We start from the raw sequence: 26524 nt of genomic DNA, 5'->3' as shown, positions 1-26524 counted from the left end.
ATCTATCTATCTATCTATCTATCTATCTATCTATCTATCTATCTATCTATCTATCTATCTATCTATCTATCTATCTATCTATCTATCTATCTATCTATCTATCCATCCATCCATCCATCTTCTCTTCCCATCTACCTATCTCTATCTCTCTATCTTTAACTATTATCTCTCTCTATTAATCTATTCTCTCTCTCTCTCATCTCATCTCTCTCTCTCTATTCTCTATTTCTCTCTCTATTATGTCTCTCTCTTGTAACCTTTGTGATACACACACACACACACACACACACACACCTGCAACATAGATGAATCCTCTAGTCTTAACCCATTAAAACATGCCCGATTGCCAGTCCTTAAATGAACGTGAGCATTAGCCTTCCAAAATATTTTAATTGGCCATATACATCTTTATAGCCAACAAGATTTTGAAACGATTGCATTCTAACTAGGGACTGGCACAGCTGCATTGCCAACTATAACCCAACAGCAGTTGGCCGGATCCTGCCCTGTTGAACTGGCCAAGCTGCAGTTACAGGGACTTCACTTCACTTCAGTTTAGTGGGCAAACTAAGCGTAGGCGTCCCCTTCCATGGCATCTACTGTACCTGTGGGACCGGCGCGCTCCTTCGCCTTCTCAGTTTCACTGCTTTCCTCCGACGGTTCTCCGCATTTGGCCGGGGACGCCTTAAACCTAGTTTAATTTAACCGTGGTCTGCCTGTCCAAGTAAGCCCCTGGCTGCCTTCTCCCAGCAAGCCGAGGCCGCAAGGCGCCTCCTTTCCCCGTTACGCGCTGGACTCCTGCACGCAATCGGCGGGCGGCGCGGTGCCCGCGGGCGCTGCCATCCGTCCTCCGCACCAGCAGGTGACCCTAAGCAAGCTTCCGTTCTCCGCCTGCCATCGTCGCTGCCCGGACGAAGCTCGGTGATCTCGGTCACCGGGACACGCCTCGTTGCCGGGGGCGACCGGGAGAAGAAGAACGCCCGGGGCCTGGCTTGGCCAGGTAAGCTCCGACAGGTGCGCCCGCTCGCGCGCTCTCCTCAGCCGGCCAGCCTGACTGGGTTGGGTGGGGCTGGGTGGGGCGGTGGGCGAAGAGTCCGGGCGATCGCAGTCGGGAGCGCTCCAACCCATCGGGGGCGCGCTTCGGCCGCCCGCCGGTTCGCGATGCTGCGGGGTCTTTCGGAGAAAAGGCTGGAGGCGGCGGCGGCGGCGCGCAAGGAACGCGCCACAGGTTGCGCTTGGGCACAAGCGAGGCCGGGGCTCCGTTCAGCCCATGAACGGGATTGCAACTCCCATGCGCCGCGGCCGGGGGCGGGGAGGAGGAGAAGGAGAGGGCCTCCGCAGAGTTAGTTCGCGCGGTGAGCTTGCTCTAGTCTAAGGGATATGCCTCGTGGCTTGGAGATGCCCATGGCTTGGGTGGGCTCTGGTTAAGGAGGGAGGGAGGGCTTGTCCTGTGTGCGGGGCGCGGGATCCAACCATAGATCCCATGTGGCTTGGTCGGGGAAGGATCAGAAGGAACCTCTAGTGTTGTATTTTCAACCTTTGGCAGCTTTAAGAAGGGCGGGATTGAAGTCCAGTCTTGAGTGTTGAAGTACAGGTGTGGGAACACCTGAAAGAAGAAGACCAGGACAGGGACAGAGAAAATCTAGGTGGTTGCTGAGATTGGATAACAACATCCATCCATCCATCCATCCATCCTTTTTTATTCATTCTGTCGTTGGCTTCTCTGCATCTCCATCATCATGTCTTCTCTGATATGCATCCATCCATCCATCCATCCATCCATCCATCCATCCATCCATCCATCCATCCATACATTTATTAATACATCTATCCATTCATTCATTCATCCATCCATCCATCCATCCATCCATCCATCCATCCATCCTTTTATTCATTCTGTCATTGTCTTCTCCGCATCTCTCTCACCATGTCTTCTCTGATATCCATCCATCCATCCATCCATTGATCCATCGATCGATCGATCCATCCATCCATCCATCTATCCATTCATCCATCCATCCATCCATCCATCCATCCATCCATCCATCCATCCATCCATCCATCCATCCATCCACTCATCTCTTTCCACATTTCCCTTCTATCCCACTGCAGAAAGATGGTGGCCATGCTGTTGTGGGTGGCTCTCAGCCTGTGTGGCTGGCTCTCCCTCTACGCCTGGTCCTGCCACCACTACCGAGAGCGTGCCTGCGAATGGAGCTGCCGGCTGGTCACGTTGACTCACGGCGTCTTTGCCACCTGCCTCTCTGGCTACATTGGGTTTATCGATGGTCCCTGGCCAATGACTTACCCAGGTATGTCCGGCCCATTTCCATAGAAACAAACCTTGGTTCTCCCTTTATTTTCGGAGTTCCCGCAACAAGCCACGATGAAACCACGCCACTCAAGAGTACAGGTATTCCTCAACTTACAACCATTGATTCAGTGGCCATTCAAACAGCACTGAAAAGTGTGACTTAGGACCAGTTTTTCACACCCATGCTGTGACCATTGGCAGCACTCCTAATGTTTGGAAATTGCAAGTGGATCACATAACCTGTCATGCCCTTGGTAGTCAGACTCTGAGGGAGAGGAGGAACAGCTGACAGGGAGTGGAGGTGTGGCTCTGGAGGTTGTGGAGGAGGCTGGGGAAGGGCAGAGGCTGGCTGGGCAGTCAGAGGAAAAACAGGCCCATGTGCATCCTAGGACATGCAGGGAGTAACGGAGAAGGAAACAACTTGGCTTACGAGAGAGGAAGTGGCCATGATCCCCCTCATTGGTTGCAACTGGGGAGACTAGTATATAAGAGAGATGGTTACAACATAGCATTGCCAGAAGCAAAGCATGTGTTCTTTTGGGCTGAAGTTATCTTGGTTGGTGTCCTTCCAACAGACTGTGCCTTGTTATCTCCTTGCAGTTGGTAATTACTTATCCTGGTCCGTTGCGGAATTTCCTTCATTGTAGTTTGTTTGGTTTTTTTATTTTCACCTCTATCTGCCCATTAAGTTCGGACTGTATTGCTTTCTTTCGAAGACTATTTTTGAATAAGTTTTATCTCCAACTGAGAATTATTGAGCAGTGGGGGCCAAGTTGGAGGCATTAAAGGACATTTATTTATGTTTCGGATTTTGTTACGTTTGTGTTACACTCTCTGGGTCATCACATAACCCAGTAGGTCCATTGGTAACCTTCCCAGCCAGCCTTCTGACAAGCATAGTCAATGGGGAAAGCCCGACTCACTTAACAACGGTGTGACTCATTTAACGACTGCAGCGATTTTTCTTAATAACTGTGCAAAAAAAAAATGTTGTAAAATGAAGCACACTTTTTTTGTCTTGCCTTTGCTCTGGAATGGAAATTTTGGGCTCCATCGTGGCCGTCATTGGACCTTTATTTGGAGGCCAGGAAATCAGCAGTTGCCCTTTTAAACAGAATTCAGAAAGAGGGCGGAAATAAGTCCACCTAGGAATGACTTCCATCTAAATTTACAATACGGTGTCCTGTTCTTTATTGATCGTAATTAACAGGCAGCGTGACATCTTATTAACTTGCGTGTATTTTATGATATGAGTTAGTTAACTGGTCCCACCAATCTTGGTTTTCTTTCCTTGACGTGAGGAAATAAAAATGCTTGTAAAAACAATGTGAAATCCAATAACAACGTGTGTACAGGAATAAATAATAGCAACGTTTCAATCTGGACCCAAACCTACTGTGTTACTCTGATCATAAATTATTTTGTTTAGCTCCCTCCTTGATCCTAGTAGTAGCTCACTTCCTGTATCGTGCCCCAGAGAGGAGGGGATCAAACTATTTTCTAAAGCGCCTGTAGGCCAGACAAGGAATAATGGATGGAAACGGAACAAGGAGAGATTCAACCTGGAAATAAGGAGAAATTTTCTGACAATGAGAGCAATCAATCAATGGAACAGAAGTTGCCTTCAGAAGTTGTGGCAGCTTCATCACTGGAAGCTTTCAAGAAGAGATTGGACTGTCACCTGTCAGAAATGGTGTAGGGCCGTGATGGCGAACCTATGGCATGCGTGCCACAGGTGACATGCAGAGCCATTTGTGCCGGCAAACTTACCTCACTGTGCATGTGGGCGCCTCACAGGTGATTTTTGGCTGGTTTGAGGCCTTTTTCAGCCTCCCAAAGGCTTGAGGAAGGCTTCTGCGGGCTTTTCAGGAGGAAAACTAGCCACATTTCATCACTTCCTGTTTTCCCGAAAATACCAGAAGTGACGAAACGGGGCTAGTTTTCAGCCTGCAAAGCCTGCAGAAGCCTTCCTCTGGGAGGCCGAAAAAGTCCTCAAACCAGCCAAAAATAACCTGTGAGGTGCAGTGCAGGTCAGGGGGCAGCAGGGGTGGGTGAGGGTGGAGAAGGATTGTGCGCGCATGTGTAGGGGACGTGGATGTGGGTGTGTATTGCCTTCTAGGTGCTGGCACGCAAGTGCGAGCGTGCAAGCATGCGCACAATTTTTGGCACAGGAGCCCAAAAAGGTTAGCCACCACTGGTGTAGAATCTCCCGCTTGGGCAGGGGTTGGACTAGATGACCTACAAGGTCCCTTCCAACTCTGATTATCTGTTATCTGTTATTACGGACCCATAACCGGTAGTGGAGGGGCAGAATAATAATCAAAAATTATTCGTCAAACCAAATGAAATATTTGATTCTCTGGTGGTATTCAGCAGTTTTTTTAAAAATTAAAATCTAGTCTAGGTAGTCCTCAACTTACAACAGTTCATTTGGTGACCGTTCAAAGTGACAACATCACTGAAAAACGTGACTTATGGCCATTGGTCACACTTTATAACCATGGCAGCACCTCCATGGCCACGTGATCAAAATCCAGATGCTTGACAAGTGGCTCATACTTATGATGGTCGCAGCGATCCCCTTTTCTGCTCTTATGACAACCGTGTGGCTAATTTAACAACGGCAGTGACTCACTTGAACAACTGTGGCAAGAAAGGTCATAAAATGGGGCAAAATTCATTTAGCCACTGTCCCACTTAGCAACAAAAATGTTGGCTTCAATTGTCATCATACGTTACAAGATTCTAGCACCTGTGAGATCTGCGTGTCCGCTGTGATTAGAATCAGAATAGAGCTGGAAGGGACCTTGGAGACCATATAGTCCAGCCCCTTACTCAAGCAGGAGATCCTACGGCTGTCCAGTCTCTTCTTAAAAACCTCCTGTGATGGAAGTACCCACGATTTCTGAAGGCAACTTCTGTTCCACTCGTTAATTGTCTTCACCGTTAGGACTTTCTCCTCAATTCCAGGTTGCTTCTCTCCTTGATGAGTTTCCATGCATTGTTTCTTGTCTTGCCTTCTGGGGCTTTGAAGAATAATTTGACCCCCTCTTCTTTGTGGCGACTCCATAAATACTGGAATACTGCTATCATGTCCCCGCTAGTCCTTCTTTTCTCTGGACTAGACATACCTAAATCCTGCAACCGTTCTTCATATGTTTTAGCCTCCAGTCCCCTAATCATCTTTGTTGCTCTTCTTTGCGCTCTTTCTAGAGTCTCAACAACCTTTTTGTGATGTGGGGACCAAAACTAGATGCAGAATTCCAGGTGTGGCCTTACTAAGGCTTTATAAAGTGGTGCTAATCCTTCCCGTGATTTTGATTCTGTGCCTCTGTTTATACAACCAAGGATTTTATTGGCTGCTGCTGCTGCCGCACACAGCTGGCTCGTGTTTAAGGGAGTGTCCATTAGGAATCTGAGGTGCCTCTCACAGTGACTGTTTTTTTTGAGCCAGCTTTTGCCTAATCTCTACTTGCACCGTTGACTTTTCTCTCTTCCTTTTCTCCTCCTCTAGGATTCCCAAACACGGTGCTCCAGGTCCACGTCTTGTGCATCAGTTTGGGCTACTTCCTGTTTGACCTGGGCTGGTGCGTCTACTTCAAGGCTGAAGGGCCTTTGATGCTAGTCCACCATTCTGTCAGCATCCTGGGAATCAGCGCCTCCCTGGCCTTGGGTGAGTCGGCCGCCGAGGTCAACGCCGTCATCTTTGGCAGCGAACTGACCAACCCCTTCCTGCAGGCCCGCTGGTTTCTGCGGGAGAAGGGGCTGTACCCCAGCTTGATAGGGGACGTGGTGGACTTCCTCTTTGTGGTGCTTTTCGCAGGCGTGAGGATCGGGGTCGGCGCTTGGCTGATGTACTGCGTGTTGTTGTCCCCCAGGCCCCGGGTCTTCATCAAGGTTGGAGGCTTCATCATGTACGCCGTGTCTTGTGTTTTCATGGTCAGTATCTTTAGGTTTGCCCAGCGCAAAACCATGAAGAAATATCAAGCCTGGAGGGCTTGGTGGAACAAAGAGGTGGACTTGAACTCCAACGGATATCTCAAGAGTCACTGACTTGAGTGTGGGTTGTTCTCTCTCAAGATTTAGTGTCGATAATTAGTCTGGGCTGCACCTCCAAGGTCTTGTTTGAATCACCAACAGAGTGAAGGGGCCAAGGCCCTTCATTGTAGGTAGATCACAGGACTAGGTCCGGAGAAATCCAGGCTCCATCTCCCTGCTCAACCATGAACCTTGGTTGGATGTGGGTGGACTTACTGCTACTCCAAGTCAACCCTACTTCACAGAACTGTTGGAGGACGAAATGAGACAACGGCCACCACTGATGTCCTAAGCAATGTGTGGAAAGGTGGAAGATAAGTATGGTCTGGAGAGATGCGTCCAGATGTTGCAAGCCAGAATAGTCGATTCCTGTTTCAGCCCAGTGCAAATGCTTGTGCCTAGTGGGAATGCGTTGCACACCCTCCTACCGTGGGGGACTTTTCTAACAATCTGTTTTTCAAAATTAAGGCACGAGCCCAGTAACCCAGGAGTATTTCTAAAGAATCTCCTGGCTGGGTTGGCTGCCGCTGTCCAATTTTTCCTGGTTTGGATTATTTTTCCTCTCTCTCTCTTGTTCTCTGTACCTGAGCTAAGGGGACAAGATGAAACATGGGTAAGATATAGAAGAGCATGGTCTATAAATAATTTAGAATGGGTTCTTCCTAGGTCTTCTTTGGATTAATGCCAGGGAAGGTAAGGATTGATGGCCTATAACCAGTTAGAGTTATAGCCCAATCCTTAGCTTCCCTGGCATTAAATACATAGAGATCTGTCTGTCTGTCTACTATCTATCTATCTATCTATCTATCTATCTATCTATCTATCTATCTATCTATCTATCTATCTATCTATCCATCCATCCATCCATCCATCCATCCATCCATCCATCCACCAAACCTTCCTACTATCCTTCCTGTCTACCTTCCTTCTTCCTTCCTTCCATCCATCCTTCCTATCTTCTATCCATCCATCCCCCCACCCATCCTTCCTATCACCCTTCCTTCCTATCTATCTACCTTCCTTCCATCTATCCATCCATCTATCCACCCTTCCTATCTTCTGTCCACCCACCCACCCACCCACCCATCCATCCATCATGCATGTCTCCTTCCAGATACTGTCCAGACTCCTTCCTTCCTCCATAGCTGCCCCCTTCCAGATCTGGGAGATCTTCTCCATCACTATCTTTTCCTTGCCAATCCTATTGCTGAATCAACACAAAATGTTTTCTGTTATCATCTGTACTAAGCAAAAGAGAGTCAACTAAGACTAACAAAAGAAAAGAAAAGAGAAGAAAAAAAGAAACCAGTTTAGAAATCAGTCTGGATTCCCATGGGGAGATTGCAGAATTTAGAGTTAACCCCTCTGCAGCCAATGTCAACCTGATTCCCCTTTTCCATGCTGGGATGATTTTCATACCATGGAGTGGGGGGGCGGGGTGGGACGGGGAGCTAAAAGGATCTCCTTGGTGTACTAGATTTCCCACGGTCAAGGAATCTGCTCTGGTTTTCCAACAGAGGAACCTGTGAATGTTCATCCCATGGGCACATTCCAGGTTTCAAAGTAGGTTTGTTTCCTTGGCTCAGCTGGCCTCTCATCGATTTCTTCCCTGCGAAAGGCCCAGGTTTGACAGACAGGAAGCAAATCTTTAAAGAGATGAGCTGTTTAATTTTATTTATTTATTGACGGATGGATGGACTGACAAATGGTTTCTTTTACTACTACGGTTTCTATGCTGCTCTGTTCCCCAAAACTCTTCCTTCCCAGAGGGCGAAGGGCTTTGGTCTTTGAAAGGGCTAACCGATGAAGTTGTCACTAAGAGGTCAACATGTATACACGTCTGGCATTACCATGTAACAGTGATTCCAGTGTCCCACCAGCGATGGGCACAGCAGAACTGTATTATGTTTTATAACAAATCATTAAAAAAAAAAGATTTTATGGACATAAAATTGGTAGAGTGTACGCCTGGCGCTGGCATGATGGTATCGCACGTAGAAGCAGCAGCCTGGATGTTCATGTTCTGACCTAAGCTTCACAAAATCACGAAGCAGACTCCTCGTCCCAACAAAAAACCCTTTTTATTAGACTAAATGTGAATTCCTCTCGTTCATATCCAGCAAAGTCCGGCAAGCAATCTTTTAAGAGTGATTGACAACCACAGACCTTATCAGGCTTGGAGAGTTGCCAGGCCGAAAGCTTCCAAGCGCAAGGCCATACAAGAAAATACTGGGCAAGGAGTCATGAGCAAATCTTCACCCTAATTAAATGAACTAATTGCCTCCTGCAAACCCCACTCCCCTTTTGCTCCTCTTTATTCCCTATGGGAGGGGCCATTCAGCGTCCACCTATGCCTTTACTCCCGAGTTGACCCTTGTTCTTTAGCTGTTCACTTCTCCTGGCAGCTCTGCGCATGTGCACAGCGGGAACAGGCTCCAGCTGTTCTTCTGCCCTACTGATCTCCGACTCTGAAGGCAGCTAATAACTGTCAGAGGACCCTGGCCCCATTTCTGCCTCCGACGCAGAGCCCTCATCAGAGCCTTCCCCAGACTCCAAGACTGGCCCATGTTCCTCCCTAACCTCCTCCACTGGCGGGCCACAACATCTCATGCTTTTGTGTGTTACATGTCTGCTCCCACTGTTGTACACATCCACAGAAAGAAAAGCGGTTTTCGTTGTTAACAAGCCAACAATAAATAGGTGTTCTTTTAATTAACACATACAAGGATGAATAAGAGATGCAACACATATTGGCAGGACTTTAAGCTTCTGGATATTCATGTTTTTTGGACAGTTTGAAAAAAAAAAAATCCATACTAGCAATGCTGCAATACTGGAGGTTTTAAAGAAGAGATTGGACAGCCAGTTGTCTGAAATGGTATAGGATTTCCTGCCTGAGCAGGGTGGCTGGACTAGAAGACCTCCAAGGTCCCTTCCAATTCTGTTATTCTGCTATCCGAACAAATGAAAACACAACTCACCGTCTGGCTTTTTTCAAGCCTTCGTAGGGAAACCAGAGCTCCCCATCTTCATTCAAAAGCCTTCAGGATGACAATCTGTTTAAAAGGCGAGAAGGGAAGGGGAGCTTGGGAGAAAGATCTGTGAAGAAAAATTGGAAGCTGCTGCATTCTGAAAAGCCAATAAAAGACACACCAGTACCTCACATCTGTACAGTCAAGTTTTTGTACTAAGACAAGCTTCTCTTAACTATGTATTGCCAGATTTGGTGTGCTAAATGTACACATCCCTCTAAGCCAAAATTGAAAAAGCAATACGGGTGAAGGGCGAATCAAGCATCATGGTTTACGGTTTGATAGATAAATCAAACCTAGCCTGGGGTTTTATTTAGTGTAATAAATTGGTGGCTTTGTGTGGTATGTGAAGGAGGTTGCCGTTTCTGGATCAAATTCATTTTCCCCAATCCAGGCGCTGTACATAATAGTAATCCTAATGGTTTCTTGAAACACTGCTATTGAAATGCTCCATTTTCATAGCTGCTGTTTCATAACCTGCCACAGTTTTACTATTTTTCTCTTGCCAATTCTCTCTACAAGAGACGCAATCGTTTAAAAAGGAGGTTTTTGTAAGCTTTTTTTTAAAAAAAATAAAAGCAACAACAGCCATCTAATGGCTTGCAAAAATCCGGTTTTTCTTCCTGTATGTCTGTGGCATGAATGTTAATTAGCAAATTAAATCTTTTTACTCTGGGCCCTCTATAAAAATTGTACCAGGTTCTATAAATTTCCTTCTTTGATACAAAAACGAGAGAATATTTAAAATCCCAGAAAACAATCTATTTTGAATAGCTTGTTATATTGCACACTAGAATAGTGTTTCTCAACCTTGGCCGTGGGCTTCAACTCCCAGAATTCCTAGCCTTCCTCCCAGGGAATTCTGGGAGTTGAAGTCCACCCATCTTAAATGCTATCTGGGTTGAGAAACACTGCAGTAGAAAGTGTGCTTGTTTTGTATGAGTGTGTAAATCGTATTTATTACAAAATAGTTTTGTGTTGCTTCAATCATGCAACGCAGCCATCTTTAATATTAATTGCTACTTTAATCTCTCTGCTCTCCTTCTGAGAACGTTTCCTGGCAATTTAGAGCCTCTTCCAAATGTTCCTGACTTCCCAATGGACGTTGTGCAGGCTGTTCATTTGGACCCGAATGCTGTGAATTAAAAGAAACTCGTGGGGCAATAAAGCTTTAATGGTGACGGATTGCAGCATTAGAGAATGCACCAAACTCAGGTTGCCCATGGATTTCCTGGCAAGGGGAAATAAATGAGACAGGATTCCTGCCATAGAAACCTTGCTTAGCCTAGCCAAAGTGTTTTCCCCTGATGGCCGTGGATCTAAAAGAGAGCTGCAAAAGTCAATAAAAGTTTGCAGGACCTTTTATTCCGAACAGACAGTTTCTCAGAAACCGTTTGGATCCTGGACTTTCAGCTCAGCGATTCTTTTGCCCTAAGTCAATACATCGAGCGGTGTCGCTTTTGGTGAAGTATATGGGAATCGTTGCCATGCAAATGTAAGAAAACTTTAAAAAAACAACAACCCTACTCTCTTTTTGGGACTCTTTCTCGAAGTCTAAAAGCAGTGTTTTTCAGCGTTTGAAACTTTAAGAAGTGTGGATTTAAACTCCCAGAATTCCAAGCTGGCTGGGGAATTCTGGGAGTGAAGAACCCACACATCTTAAAGTTGCTAAGATTGAACTACCCATGTGGGTAGCTTTGGTACACAGTTTTTATTTTTGAAAACCTTCGTATTTTAATGCCGCCAGGGAAAAGAAGATAAGTTGTGTTTTCAGTACTTAATTTTGCTTTTCATTTGTGAAAAACACAGGTACAGCTTGAAGAAATATCCAGCTTCTGATATGTAACTTCTGATCATTACTGAGCCGTAATGCAAATGGCTGGGTAGGAACTTTAGAGTCTTTATTTACTGATTTGATTTGACGCACATTTTGCTTCAGGGCGACCCTTGCATAACTCCAGCTCTTAAATTCTGATTTGTTGCTTAGCATTTTACGCAAACCTAGCGAACGTGAGCCGCTTAAAGTAAGGCTGTTGGTCTGAATTCCGAGCTTGGCAATGTGGTTCGTCGCCATTCGAGGAGACGTCGTCCGTGCGTTTTGAGTTGGGCTTGTCCGCCAGAGCGCTGGTCTTTAAATACCTTTTTATGAGATGCAAATTAGACTCAAACCCACAGCCTAACTCCCAACCCGAACTACTAATATTTTAACACATTTCAGCTACTAAAGCAAAGCTTAAACAAATCGTGGATGGACACAATACGAGAACCAATCCAACAGTGAGGAGCTGCCTCAGAATCAACTTCGTGCCTTAAAAACTGTAAGCCTCTAGTCCTCATGGTTGCAAAGGAAAGTGACGGGATAAACAACTTTAACAATCAAGAACTAAAAAGCAAGGCTTCTTTGTCATCCATCTTTCCCCTTCTCTCTTTCCCACGGCAAGCCAAATACCAGTGTGAAACCCACACAGATGCCACAACTTCTTCAGCTTTTCTTCTGCAGCAGCTGGCTTTCATTCGGTGAGCAAGGAGGGCAGAAACAGAAACCCCGAGCTATTGTTTCCATGCCATGAATAAATCTAAACATATCCTTATTTTATGCCTCTCACAATCACACACACAACATACAAAATGGTATTTGCACACAGTATTGCACGTTCAACCCTGCAGAGTGTACAACAGCAATAACACTTAGATGTACATATCGCTTCACAGTGCTTTACAGCCTTATCTAAGCGGTTTATAGAGCCAGCATATTGCCCTCAACACTCTGGGTCCTCATTTTACCCACCTCGGAAGGACGGAAGGCTGAGTCAACCTTGAACCGGTCAGGATCGAACTGCTGCTGTGGGCAGAGTTAGTCTGCAACACTGCATTCTAACCACTGGGAAGGAAAGAAGGAAGGAAGGAAGGAAGGAAGGAAGGAAGGAAGGAAGGAAGGAAGGAAGGAAGGAAGGAAGGAAGGAAGGAAGGAAGGAAGGAAGGAAGGAAGGAAAGTAGCAATAACACTTAGGCTTACATACTACTTCACAGTGCTTTACAGCCCTAAGTGGTTTACAGAGTCAGCCTCTGGGCTGACAATCTGGGTCCTCATTTTATCGACCTCGGAAGGGTAGAAGGCTGAGTCAACCTTGAGCCGGTCAGGATCGAACTACCAAACTGCAGACAGCTGGCAGTCAGCAGAAGAAGCCTGCAGTACTGCACTCTAATCACCCCGCCACCGCAGCACAAGGTAATCCCCAAGTTACAGCCATTCGTTTAGTGACGGTTCAAAGTCACAAAGGGACTGAAAAAAGGGACTTATGACCGGGGTTCACATTTATGACCTTTTTTTCAGGATCCTTGTGGTCACGTGATCAAAATACAGGCACTTGGCAAGCCGCATGTATTTCCAACGTCCCAGGATCGTGCGATTGTCATTTGTGATCTTCCCACTGGTTCCTGACAACGGGGGAAGCCCGATTTGCTTAACAACTGCACGACTCATTTAATGACCCTCGACAAAACAGCTTGTAAAATCGGGTGCGACTCACTTCACAAGCCCCTTGCTTAGCGATGGACATTCTGGCACCATTTGTGGTGGTAGAAGTCAAGGATTACCTGTATGGCAATGTTTCTCAGCCTTAGTGCCTTCAAGTTGCCATGGTTGAGAAAGCGTGTTTTGTGGGGATAGGAGCTTTTGAGCCTTCCTTCGCTAATTCACCCCTGGAGGGTCCTCTCGGAGAAAATGTCTTCCTTTCTCCTGAAGAAGGAAGGTAGCTCGTCTTCTCTCATCCCAAGGGTGCTTTTTCAAAAAGTAAGTAGACTTTAATTTTTCCTGGAAGACATTTCGCTTTTCATCCAAGAAGCGTCTTCAGTTCAGTTCAGAAGCTTCTTGGATGAGAAGTGAAACACCTTCAAAGAAAAACCAGAAAGTCCAGTTGCTCTTGAAAAAGCACCTTTGGGACAACCAGCACCTGGAGGAAGGAGATGCTCCATAGACTTTCTTCTTCTTCTTTTTTTTCTTCCTTCCTTCCTTTCTTCCTCCATCTACCCACTCTCCTTCCTTCCTTCCTTCCTTCCTTCCTTCCTTCCTTCCTTCCTTCCTTCTTCTCACCATTTTCTTCTTCCCACCATCCAATCAGAGCTGAAGAAGCTTCTTGGATGAGAAGCTAAACGTCTTCAAAGAAAAACCAGAAAGTTCAGTTGCCTCTTGAAAAAAAAGCACCTTTGGGACAACCAGGAGACCTGGCTGACTGAGAATTTCCATAGACTTTCTTCTTTTCTTCTCTTTTTTCTTTTCTTTCTTCCTTCTTCATTCCTCCACCCACCCACCTTCCTTCCTTCCTTCTTCCCACCATCTTCCTTCTTCTTCTTCTTCCCACCATCTTCCTTCTTCTTCTTCTTCCAATCATCGAAGTCAGAGCTGAAGAAGCTTCTTGGATGAGAAGCTAAATGTCTTCAAAGAAAAACAAGAAAATCCAGTTGCCTCTTGAAAAAAAACAAAAAACACCTTTGGGACAACCAGCACCTGGAGGACTGAGGATCTCCACAAACAAGTCTTCTCTAATGCAAGTCATTCTCCTTGTGTCCACTTTGTGTAATGATCACTGGACTTAGGCACAAACTAGATGACACAGCAACATACTGTAGAATGACCTCACTTGCTGAGAGAGAGAGAGAGCGAGAGCGAGCAAGATTTGTTTCACATCAAATATCATTTGTCTGAAATGGTATAGGGTTTCCTGCTTGAGCAAGGGGTTGGACTAGAAGACCTCCAAAGTCCCTTTCAACTCTGTTATTCTGTTCTGTTCTTCTTATCTTTGGGTTGCATAGCCAAACGATGGAATCCATGCTGGAAAAATTCCCCCAAGAGCTTCAGGGTTAACCAACCTTTTTGCTTCTATTCCTCCTGGCTTTTTAAAGTTTTAATTATCTTAAAAGACTGCAAGTTTTTCGCTGATCTTATTCAAACACCGGCCAAGCAAAAACACCACGAAGGAGGGGAGGAAACTCTGACATTTTAAAAAGTCTGTTTTTGTGAGCAAGATGGTTCTCCTGATGCATCAACTCATTTGTTTTGCCAGCCCTGCTTTCCGCGTCTTGATGTTTTGCATATCATGTATGTGCATGATGTATATTGGTATATAAAGAACCGGTTTTGTGACAGAGCAGGCTCATAAGCACACTCGGCTTAAAGCATTGAACATTTGGTCTCTCTCTCTCTCTCTGTGTCGGTCTTTTTTTTCCCCACTCCCTGGAAGGAAGTCCATAGGAAGGGAAAAATAATGAATAGCATCACCTCGACTGTTTGCAAACCTCCCCAAAAGCAGCTGTATGGTTCACAGAGTTGGAAGTGTGCATTTGGGCCAAAACTCCCCCCCCCCCAGAGGGGCTCTTAGCTGCAGAAGATTGTGAGCAGTTATTGTCCTTGCCTTGTGTCCTAACTTTGAAATCTCTCTTTAAAAGGAAGGAGATGAGCTCGGTTGGTTCACAGAAGTGGAAGCAACTTTGCAACTCTGTCCCAATTTCACTTTTGTGGCTTTGGCTCTTTAGCTCTCTTTGCACGCCATTCCAGACCAACTCCCTTTCAGCACTTAAGTCTCTTCTTTGGAAAACCTGCATCTCCCACCCACACCCCCTTACTCTTAAACAACGCGGCTCCTGCCTTCCAGAACTTCCCATCCTTCAAGGGACTCCTTTTCCTCGCATCCCTTTTTTATTTTTTTCCATCCCGCGGCGGAAGCGACAAGGCTACGGGAGAGGAGGGGGAATACAAAACACAACCACGTCAGGCGGAGTCCCGGCGGAGGGATCTCGCGAGGTCGGGTGGAAAAAAAAAGCTGGAGCGCGGGGGAGGGAGGGAGGGGGAGGGAGGAGGGAGAGCGGCGGCGGCGGCGGCCAACGTCGCAAAGGGAAGGGAGAGCCGAGGCGAAGGAAAACGAGTCCCGGGAGTGCCGGAAAAGGCCGAAGGTTGCCGAGGGGGAGCCGAGGCCTGGCTGAGGAAGCCGGCGGGGACCGTTGGCCTGAGGTAAAAAGATCGCCTCAGGAGCGGCGGCGGGAGAAAAGACGGACGACGACGACGACGGAGAAAGCAAAGTAGTGGCTCGCCAGGCAGCGGACAGCCGCTTCTCCCCCTCATCGCACCGGGCTGGGCTTCGTCGGCGGCCGCTCGTCGTTTCCAAATCTCCTCAGGCGGGACGGGCCGAGTCGGCCAAGCGGGCCGGAAAGGGCCGCCGGTGGAGAGAGGGGGGGGGGGCTCTCAAGCCGCCCTGTCAGCAGCCCCGAGGGCGGGATGAAGCCCGCCGAGGCCTAGGAAGCGGGCCGGGGGCCAAGGTGGGCTCCTCCTCCGACCCGGCCCGCAGGCGCGGGACTGTCGCGGGGGCGCGCCTGGCTTCTTGGAGGAGGGGCTCTGCAAGCCCCTCCCCTTCCCACCCGCCTATGTAGGAATTTGTGTTTTAATTTTGTATTTTATCTCTCTCGAGGAATGGTGTGAGCTCCCCTTGGAAGGGGCAGCTCCAAAGGGGACCCCGCTGTGCCCCCCTCTTTTTTTGACACCCCCCCCTCTTAAGGAAAAGGCCTGCCTGCCTTCTTTCTTTCCTTTGCGGGGTGTGGGTGTTTGGGGGTGGCTGCTTTCCACTTGGAAAGGTTTGAAAGGCTGCCCCATAAAGGCTTTTTTTTTGGGGGGGGGTGTTGGCTTCTCAGCACCCAGACCTTGCAGAGATCCTGGAGGAAATCCTTTTTTTTTTTTTTTTTAAAGAGTTGGAGGGAAGAAGCTAGAAAGGCCTCCCCTTTCCTGGTCCCCTGCCCTGAATATCTAAATCAAAGCCCCCCAGTTCTTTTTCTGTTGTTTTTCTTGGGGTCTTTCTGGAAGGGGAGCAGCCCCCAGCCTGTTGAGGATTCCTCGCTTTGACCTATCTGACTGTCTTGGACGCTGTAGAAGTCTGGAGAAGATCCACCCTGAATCTCTACATTAACCACCACCCTCCTGCACTCCCCCCGGTTCCTTTCTGCTGTTTATCTTTGGGTTTTTCTGGAAGGGTAACAGCCCCAGCCAAATTGAGGACTCCTTGCCAAATTGAGGACTCTACCTGGCTGTCCTGGATGCTCTAAAAGTCTGGAGAAGATCCTGGGATTGTGATGAGGGAACGAAGGGCTGGGAAGGAGGAATTGAACCAGAGGCACCTTCTTCTTCATCATCATCATCTTCTTCCTCGGCCGATTAACTGTCCTTCGACTGAGATGGGTCTTCCTTTCGAACCGAGGCGACGTCTGGGTTTCCAGGGGAGCGCGTCATGGCTGTGACGGCCTTCCTTTCTTGCTGGCAGAAGATCCCGGTGGCTTTTCCCCGAGCGTCCTGGGAGGTGGATCTTTTGGAAGATTGAAAAAAAAAAAAAAAAGAACAAACCTGTGTGGCTTTTAATTCTACTCTCCGTTGGAATACGGCTGGATTCTGAACTTGGGTGTGGAGTGTGGGAAAGTGACAGTCGCGTAAAAATTTGCCCGTAAGATGCAGATTGGCTAAAAAATCGTCCTGTTGCCGGGGGCTCCAATGAGTGGCACACAGTCCGCAATCACGGACAGGTCAGTGGGGACCGCCATCTGCTGCTACTGCTGCTGCTGCTGCTGCTGCTTGCTTGGGATGTGGGTTAAAAAAGAAAAAAAAAAGTTCAACCTGGTGGCTTACCTGGAAAGCACAAAGGTGGTCATGAATAAGGCTGGGCTGCGCTTCTGGAGTTGGCTTTGGATTTGCTGATCAAGAGATCTGGGGTTGCCTTTCCAAAATGTGTCGGTCTAGTAGTTTTCTAGGCCACCAGACTGGCAGTTTCTCAGCTGAAAACTTGATATAAATGCAATGAAGATTTGGGCTGTACAGAAGGTCCTGGCCTCTTAGGTGATACTGTATCACTAGCAGTAAAGGTCATTCAGGGTGACGTTAGGTTGCCTACCTATGTCCCAAGTGGTTTAGTGGCACTGAATAGAATAGAATACAATAGAATAGAGCTGGAAGGACCTTGGAGGTCTTCTAGTCCAGCCCCCTGCTCAAGCAGGAGAACCTATACAATCTGAGACAAGTGACTGTCCAGTCTCTTCTTAAAAACCTCCATTGATGGAGCACTTTTTAGTGGATTGTTTATCTCTACCTCTGGAGTCATTTTAGCAGCCAGACTTATTTGGTTCTCCAGAACTAAATACTAAAACGTTTGTTCGTGTAATAGAAGAGAAATGTTATGGTTGGCCTATGGCCATGTTGTTTCCCCTCCCTTACCAATTTATATTTCTACCCACCCCGTTTCCTCTCAGCAGTTGGAGACTTGGGAATGATGTAGTCTTGGAATCTATAAGATACTCTTCCACTGTAGAAAAAGGAACCTTGTAACAACTTTGGTCTGGTCTGCATTTCTCATTCTTCATTATTGATTAAATTTACTGGAACTAATGGGAATTGAACAACAACTGGAGAATCCTAGTATATTGGATGGTGATCAGGGTCATGTGATAATTTTAAAGCATGAACGTTTCATCTAATATTATATAAGTGCAAAATCCAGGGCTACCACAAGCCTGTATGATGACGACAACGATGAGATGCAATATCATAAATAGAAAAGGTGCATGTCATTTTTTTCCCTAGCAGATAACCAATAACATTTTAGTTTGCCATTCAGGTACTTGGATGTTACAAGAAATAAATGTTTGGTTTTGGAATCAATGCAACAGTGCTGAAGAATACATTTTGTAAAAGAGTTGAGTCAGTAGGAACATAGATTATTTATGATCCATGGGATCATTTTTTGGATTCCCAAGCTGACTACAAAATAAGGTGAATGTGGTACATTCTTACATTTCTAAAATGCTGAAACTATTTGGGGGATGGGAAGTGTTAGTTGAAATGAGGATAGATATCTGGTTCCTTTTAATATAATTTCATTGTGAAAATTAGGGATTCTGGATGATTTTCCTAATTAGATTCATCTTCTAAAATATAGTATAGAATAATACAGATGTTTTTATTCTGTAGAGAACGTGTGCTGAAGCATTATTATTCTTCAGAAAGACTTTGAAGGTTGTAACATAAAAATGTGTATTTCTGTAGCTCAGCAGAAGATCTGCACGACTATTTGTGTTATACTTTAATACAATTAATAGTTAACATCAAAATAGGTGGGAAGTATATTGTAATAGTGAAATATATTCTCTATTACTGAATTAAAACAAGTATACATTTTTCCTGATTCCTTTTATAGTTTTTTTATTCTGTCAGTTCTAAAATTACTAGTGATGCTGGTAACAACTCAGATGCAATAGCAACAGTGAATGTATAGGAAGCTGATAACTTTTGTTGCTATTGTCCTTGTTTATCCTATTGGAGCTTCTTTTTCTAAGGTAAATATTTTTCTCCTTTGTAAGCCTTAATTGGAATATCAAGTGTATATAATGGTCTCTGTAATACAATGACAAAATTACCCGATTGCTACTTTTGGCAGTTTGATATTTCTTCAGTCATGGATTGAGTCAATGTGCACTGGATAAGATTGTATCTGCCTAAACTACTTGCAGCTGTTCCAGATAACTTTGTAGTAGTGACTTTGTGTTAAAATCATTAATTTCTTTGTGCCTTTGACTTCAGAAGTCAGATTGGTGGGATTGCATGAGAGTGCCTTTGCAGTTGCAGTATTTCTGGTGAACTCTCCATCCCTTGAAATCATGTTCTGGGAAGTAGGTCCAATTTGTTTCAGTAAAAGAGTATATTCACTAAAGCAAATGTTATTTAACCAAACTGTGAATCAAAAGTGCATATTTTTATTCTATAATTTTAACAAGGCTGATTGGATTAATGATATATTTTGAGAATCTGCTTATAACTTCTCATTTTGTAGATTGCTGAAAATCTGTTTTAAACAGTGTGTCTTGAGAGGAGTAAAAAAGGAAGTGTAAATTGAATTTTTTTTTTTTTTTTTGCTGTACTATGGTTTAGGCATATGTAGATGAGGCTTGATCTGCTGAGAAATGGGTTGTGGCATATTTTTGCTGATAACTGGAATAGCCTCACAAATGATCTTTATCCATTTCCATCCAGTTCATTGGGATTTTTCAGTATGCCTGTAATTTTTATGTAGTTGAAAATCATATCATTCCTCTAATTTTATTGTTCTTTATAGCAATAGATGACTATTTTGGACATTACTGCTGTCATTAATATGAAGTGAATTTAGTATTTATATGTTAAGGCAGGGTATTTGCTATTTCAGTGACATTAAAATATATAATCTTACTGCCTCTTGAGCTGCACTTAACAAATTTCATCCTTGATATTTCTCAAGGGTATGAAATTTGTCTCCCTCTATTAGCTTCATTCAATATCTATATGATTTCATACAATTCATTTAGAACACTCGAATGAGTTGCTTCTTTTAAAATATTTTATTCTCAGATTAAATAATATGTGATAACACAAAACAGTTCTTCAAACATTTATGTAGTAATAAGTCCTACTGAAGTCAGTATAGCTTATGCTTGAGTAGATGTGTATATGAATGTAGTGCTAATTACTTCTGGGTTGATCACGGCTAGTATTAACAATATAACAATAAAATATTCTTCAGCACCAAGTAATGGGATAAAAAGAGTGTTTCTGTTCCAGTCTGATTGCTGACAAGCTTTGGACATTTTCTGTCTTGTGTCATTTGTGATAGGGAATATATGGCTGAGCTGAGTGAGATTCAAGTTTTTATTTTCATTGCTGGGCAAGCTGGGGCTCGGATGGAATTTGGAAAAATCTTAAGATATGAACTCTGGCATATTATATTGCTGCAGCCTAGAAACACTGAATGCGCCTGCTTTTTAAATTTGCGAACTAGACATTCTTTCCATGCATTTTCCAAACTATGCTCTTTTTAAACTTTTTATAGACATGGCATGTTTTATGCTTTTTATTTTATAGAAATAAAGACTAATCCTGGAGTAAATTTATATGGGTACTTTAAAAAAAAATAGCTAACCATTCTATTGGGTATTTTCTGTGAAATCTACTTGAATGGACAAGGATTTATATAATGACTTCCAGAGGATTTTTTAATTGTTGCTTTTTTGCCCCCTTCCCCCTAGATGCTGAAATTGATTGAGGTTGCAGGCATCCTTCATATTCTGAATGAGCTCCGCTGAGTTCTAGGGACTTTTTTCATAAAAGACATGTATAGAATTATAGTGCAATTGTTATTAATTAACTTGATTAAGTTCTATTGTCTTACGAGTGTATGTCCATATTACACCATATATCATTTCTGATACTCAGCTGCACAGTCAGGAATCAGTTCAAGAAATTCAGTTTGTTTTTGTACTTTCACAAAATCTGGACTAGCATACTTCATCTTGATCATCTGTAGTGTTCAAGCAAGTAAATTATTGTTAACTGCTGTTTATATGAACAGTGGGATATAAGTGTATTTAATCCAGATTAATCCACAGTCTCCTTGATTCATCAGAGAAACCCATTGAACACCATAGTATAAAACATATCATAAGTCAAAATGCATTTTAGTTACTTAAATTCCATTTATCAGGTAAATATCACAAAGTTCATATTAAAATATTACTACCATGTTATGAAACAATTAGTACAATCTATTTTTTGATCAGATAGTTCATAGTGTGTAGATAGCTTCCTATCGCAACAATCTTGAGAGGAAGATGAAGCTATAAATGAGTGACCTGAAAAAGGACACATCTATTAGGCAAGGCAATTAGAGCCCTGCTTTGGCTTCCATGGGAAAGGGACACTTGAAGTGTGTAATAATTTATGTTGCCTAAAAGCCACTTTTTAATATTTAGGGAAGCATCAAGCTGGTTTGGAAACCAATTGGCAAGAAGAAATCTAAAGACTTCAATATAGCTTTTTCCGTACAAAACTTTAGATGAATATCTAGTTAATTTGTTTTAGTGGAGCATCAGATATTACAGAAAAGTTTGTTCTTATCTAATGAGTACTTCTCTTTTCTTTAGCAAAGTTTCAGGAACACCATATTTACAACTACTGTAGTTGGTTATGTTACGTCTAGGCTTCTGTCAGTAGCTGATGCTAGATCTTGCTTTTCTGGTTTTGAAGAAAGCTGAGATAATTACTTGGGTGGAGACATGATACTTGCTGGCCAAATATATGTAATTGTTTGGTTGTATTGAACTTATGACATAAATTGTTAATATCTACAGAGAACTAAAAGATTCAGAGAAATGATATACTGAGTTACTTTCATTCCATTCAGAACATCCTTTTTGGATATAACACCATATGAAGAAAACTTATTCAATCTTCATATTTCAGATTGGCTGCCAAATACCAGAGGGACAGATTTTTGTAGCAAAATCTGTATGTGAGAGCTGCTTCATGATTTTTTTCAGAGTTGTATTAAAATCCGTAGTTATTCAGGTAACTACTGAATCCCTCTGTAGTTTACAACTAATAGCTTTGTAGATATAGGAAAATTGGAAATGATTAAGTTTGTGTTGATGTTAACAACTTGCTGAAGATTTAATGTTTGAATAAAAAATAAATTAGTCATAACCATTTCTTTATTTAAAAGTTAGGGTTATAGGGTTGGAAGGGATCTTGGAGGTCATCTAATTCAACCCAGGAAAGGAATGCTGATTCCATCCCAGATAAATGGCTGTCCAGTTGAAAAAGCACCTTTAGGTGTCCACTCTTAAATAACTTTAAAGTAAATATGCTAGCAAGGGAGTTTTATCTATAAAGTATTATATGATGTAGAATTGATTCTTGTTCAAGGATTGCATAATGAAATTAAGGGAATTTTCCTCCACCCTCAACCCCCCCATGGCACATTTTGTCATGTGATGCTCTGTTCCTGCAACTCAGAATTGCAAGATCACATTGAACATTTTAGCAAAAAGGTTGTTGAATTTCAGTGTGGATGAAAAAATGGCTTTTGGTGAAGATTAAACAGGGTTAATTTCCTATTAATGTTAAAAATAATCCCAAGGACATACACTCTTCTCACATAAATGTGAACCAAAACTTCTGAACTTGTCCTTTCCAACGATAGCCTCTTTCTATTACTGTATTTGAATACAATCTTAGATTTATTTGTACTGTTGCTCAAACAGAAACTTCCCTGATATATTTTCCCCACCTCAGCTGAGAATTCCAGGAGTTACAATTCCAACATATTTCAAGGTATTAGATTAAGTAAAACTCTTCAGAGATACTGAGGCTATTCTACAACATGTTTTCGAATGCCGGGACTTTTGCTGTTCATAACCTTTTGCTGTTCATAGTTTTAAATTTTTACAAAACTTTACTACACTTTTATAAACTATGATTCTTCTGATGCCTTGGCTGTTTGCTTAGTATATTTTGTTAACAATACCATAAAACAACATATCTTCTGATAAGTGATGAACACATCTGGGTTTTTTTTAAATGTGAAAAAGTGTTAATAGTAAAGTACATAGCACACCCATCCTACATATTAACAGCCTCAGTATTGTTCAGATGAATTTAAAGGGGGGATTGTGTTAATTTTTTTCTCCTAACCCAGCACTCCCCCCCCCCCCCCATGAAATCATATGTAGAGGATGTTGCATAAATAAACAATACATGTTTGTTTATGAGAAGCAGCCAGAGGTTAAATAAAAAGATAGGAAGTTGCCCATTCACTGTTTAAAGGATGAAATACAATGTATGAAGACGTGTATGGATTGATCGAGAATGGTTTTCAAGATTAGAAAAGGGTATGGAAAGGTTATAATTTAACCTTAGGTTTAACAATTCTTTTGATTGAAAAACCTCATGCCTTTAATTTCTTTAGCTTGTTATTCATATTTACTTACCCTAAGGGGGTAGCCTAATTAGTATGTATATATGTACATTCATTACTTCGTTTTGAATGCACACTCTCTAACTAAAGTGGCAGAAGGAGGAGCAAATCCAGAGCAAATCAAGGAAAATAGAAGCTTTATATAGGACAATTTCAGCCAAAAAACCCACAAAAACCTGACACTGTTTAAAATTACTAAGGGAAAACAAGTGGGATTTTCATAATGTGTATTGTGAACAGAGTTATAAAAAAAAAGAAAACAGGAAAAGGAAGTGGACTGTCTGATCTTAGGGTTGCTTTTTTGTTTGGATTTTTTTTAATCCTTTGGAAATATCTTACAAGAACTTGGCATCCTGTAAAGAAAATATAAGAGCTTATAAGAGTATGTTCTTGCAGACGTTTTAAGATCTTGGCCAAACTATTGATCTTTATGTGGCATTAGTAGCCTATAATGTCCCTATGGATTTGTAATAAAAATAAAATAGTCTTGGTGTCCTAATTTCTGAAAACAATTTTTTTTTAATGTATTCATTTCCATTACAAGAATAAATATCCTCCATTTATAGGCAGATGATTTTATGTTTCCCATTGTGTTGTTTGAACTGACCCCTTCACACGTGCTTCCCCTTCACGTGTAAGTTTCTATCCAGTAGTTCAGAGGGACAGAAAATGAGTTGAGAACCATATATAGTATGTCAACAATTTTGGGGGGGACTTGTGGGGCCCCTTAGCATATGTGGGGGGGGGTTCTTTCTACATTTGGGGGGTTTGGAAAGTTAAATACATAGATTATGATTTGCATATGTGTGTGGTATCCAGTTTATCTCTTAAAGCTCATGCCTCCCACTCCCTTGCAAAATGGCCGTGGTCCTACTGACATTTGAATTTATAGGCAGTCCTTGACTTACGACCACAATTGAACCAAGATTTCTGTTGCTAAGTGAAACAGTTAAAAGTGAATTTTGCTCCATTTTACGAGCTTCCTTGTCACGGTTGTTAAGTGAATCACTGCAGCTGTTACATTAGTAACATGATTAAGTGTATCTGGCTTCCCCATTGGCTTTGCTTGTCAGGACATTGCAAAAGAGGATTGCATGACCCTGGGACACTGCAACTGTCATAAATATGAACCAGTCGCCAAGCATCTGAATGTTGATCATGTGACCATGGGAATGCTGCAGTGGTCCTAAGTGTGAATAATGGTCATAAGTCACTTTCCAATGGTGCTATAATTTTGAACGGTCACTGAAGTTGAGGACTACCTGTATAAGGTTTTTATTTTTATTTTTAGGCTTGCAACAGGATGTGCTGATTTTGGGATATGCACTTTAAACCTCTGCTTGTTTAAACAACTCACAAAATTACGCTGTCTTTATTATGATCTCATTGGGCGATGTGGCATGAAGCACAAGATGTGAATTAACAATATGGGCCTCTCAGTGTGGATAAAGAAGCGACATGTGTAGATTGCCAAAGGGAAAACTACTTAGTTGTGTGCTTGTATCCACATGAATGAGGTGTGGCTTTGCAAGGGCAGTATATTTGGAATAATTTAATTCGCTGCTTAGCAAAATGAGGACTACAAAGATGTGACTGACTTATTTGAGCAAATTCATTGTCATTCCGCACTCATTTGACCAAAAACTGAAGTACTTTATCATTAAAAGAATATGCAACTCTCAAAACTAGTAGTATGCTTCTATAATTTGATGAAAAAAAATGCAAACAAAAAAAGTTGTGGTTAGTTTTGTGCAAGCTATTGTGGTTTCAGAAGCGGAAGTGATTATTTAGAGCTGGGTTTTATAAAACCAAGTTCACAAAGTCATTAGTCTACTCTTGTTTAAACTGTTTTGTCCACTCTTCACCTATGCTAGTGTCCTAAAAAGCTGATTTTCTTTGGAGGGGAATATACATCAAATACTTGTCAGCATTTCAGTTTATGCCAATTTTCTATTTTTAGAATATAACTTTTTTAGCTTATTTGAAGTGCTTTCATTTGGGAGATGGGAAATGGCAAAAGATAGCAGTATTCCCAGCTATCACAACTTAGAGATCTCCCATATAGTGTGAGAATTTTAAAGTTGTCTGAACTCTCTGTATTATTATTCATTACTGGGGTTTGCCAATTGTTGTTGGCAGGTATTAAGTAAAAGGAGCAGCTGATATCTTTTTAAGTATTATTTTTATATATGTAGCTAATGCACTGTGTCAATCCAACTGGACCCCACAGAGTTTTCAATACCTATAATAAATGCTATAATAATATAATTGTACAACTATAGCAATATAGATCATAATAATAATGTCAATATAGGATAGAAAAGTATTAATGCTCTTGAAATTTGGTGTTGTAGAAAACACCTGAGAATACTGTGGACAGCCAAGAAAACAAACAGATCCTCAGACAAATCAAATCAAAATTCTCATTTGAAACATAGGTGATCATCAGCTACATCAAGTATTTGATGTACATTCCCCTGCATTCTTCCTATGTGTTTTGCTCCTTTGTAGTGGACAAATGGAGATGTAAGCCTCTATCTTCCCTGCCCTCTGTTGGCCAGATGTACCTGCCTTATTGACCACAGCTGCACCTTAGGCCAAAGGTTCTGTGTGCGTAAGTTTATGACCCTGGAATGCTTGTGCAATTATTCAACGGATTGTTGATTAAAAGATGAGGTTAAATAAAGCAGCATAGAAATGCTAGTAGTAAAATGTATAATGGTTTTGTTTCCCCAGAGGTATGTGTACCTTTCCATTTTATCTTCTGTCACACTGATATGTGCATGAGGCATGACAGGCTAAAGCACCCATGGATTCCCAATTCATGGATGAATAGAAAGCTTTGACAGTGTTACAACAAATAAACTATTTTTAGGTATCTTGTTTCTCTCCTTTGAAAGAACAACTGATTTGAATACTCGTACAATGTATTTTAAAAACTATATCTTTGCTAAAAATCGGAGGTTTGCCCATTTGTTCATATTGCCAAAATATTTCCTTGACACTAAAAACTTCCTAATGTGAATAGTTTTTACTAATGTTCTGAAGTGTGTCTGATTTATGTTGCACTCCATATTTAAAAGATATAGGATAGTGTCCATTAATATTGAAAAAGTATAGATATGCCAACTGCTGATAAAAATGGTTGGAATTAAGATTATTAGTATATGCACATATACACTTGTATATCTGGACATGTTTTAAAATAACTATGTATGATCATTTTGCAAGGTGAGTGTAGTGCAGTAAGAAAATAAAATAAAATATATGTTTGAGGTACTATTATTTTTAATTTTACTCTTTTTGATTTGAATATCCTTGTAGTAGGA

General features: G+C 42.7%; 2 protein-coding genes across 9 annotated transcripts in view; both read left to right on the top strand.

Moving 5' to 3' along the window:
* The first annotated feature begins 902 nt into the window (after nt 1-902).
* TLCD5 (TLC domain containing 5) lies at nt 903-7642 on the top strand. Of its 3 annotated transcripts, none has more exons than XM_087970147.1 (3): nt 903-1014; nt 2113-2312; nt 5829-7642. In XM_087970147.1, the coding sequence occupies exons 2-3, from the start codon at nt 2117-2119 to the stop codon at nt 6365-6367; spliced, it is 735 nt and encodes a 244-aa protein (XP_087826273.1). In that variant the 5' UTR covers nt 903-1014; nt 2113-2116; the 3' UTR covers nt 6368-7642. The 3 variants fall into 3 exon arrangements, with proteins under 3 accessions (XP_087826273.1, XP_026537692.1, XP_087826274.1); XM_026681907.2 differs by having other exon boundaries at nt 928-1000; XM_087970148.1 differs by lacking the exon at nt 2113-2312 and having other exon boundaries at nt 933-1000.
* An 8203-nt stretch (nt 7643-15845) lies between these two features.
* The window catches only part of ARHGEF12 (Rho guanine nucleotide exchange factor 12), a 61735-nt gene continuing 51056 nt past the window's right edge, over nt 15846-26524 (top strand). For 4 of the 6 annotated variants that reach the window (XM_026681916.2, XM_026681915.2, XM_087970150.1 and 1 more), the window contains exon 1: nt 15846-16944. In XM_026681916.2, the coding sequence (XP_026537701.2) occupies nt 16913-16944 (32 nt within the window). In that variant the 5' untranslated portion in view covers nt 15846-16912. The remainder of the gene's footprint in view (nt 16945-26524) is intronic. The other 2 variants (XM_087970151.1, XM_087970152.1) reach the window with 2 other exon arrangements.

Source organism: Notechis scutatus, chromosome 7, assembly GCF_049901735.1.
Source record: "Notechis scutatus isolate UNSWTSFEM ecotype Mainland chromosome 7, rNotScu1.2, whole genome shotgun sequence".
NCBI lineage: Eukaryota > Metazoa > Chordata > Lepidosauria > Squamata > Elapidae > Notechis > Notechis scutatus.
The sequence above is the reverse complement of the archived record's forward strand: the minus strand, read 5'-3'. Positions and strand labels throughout refer to the sequence as shown.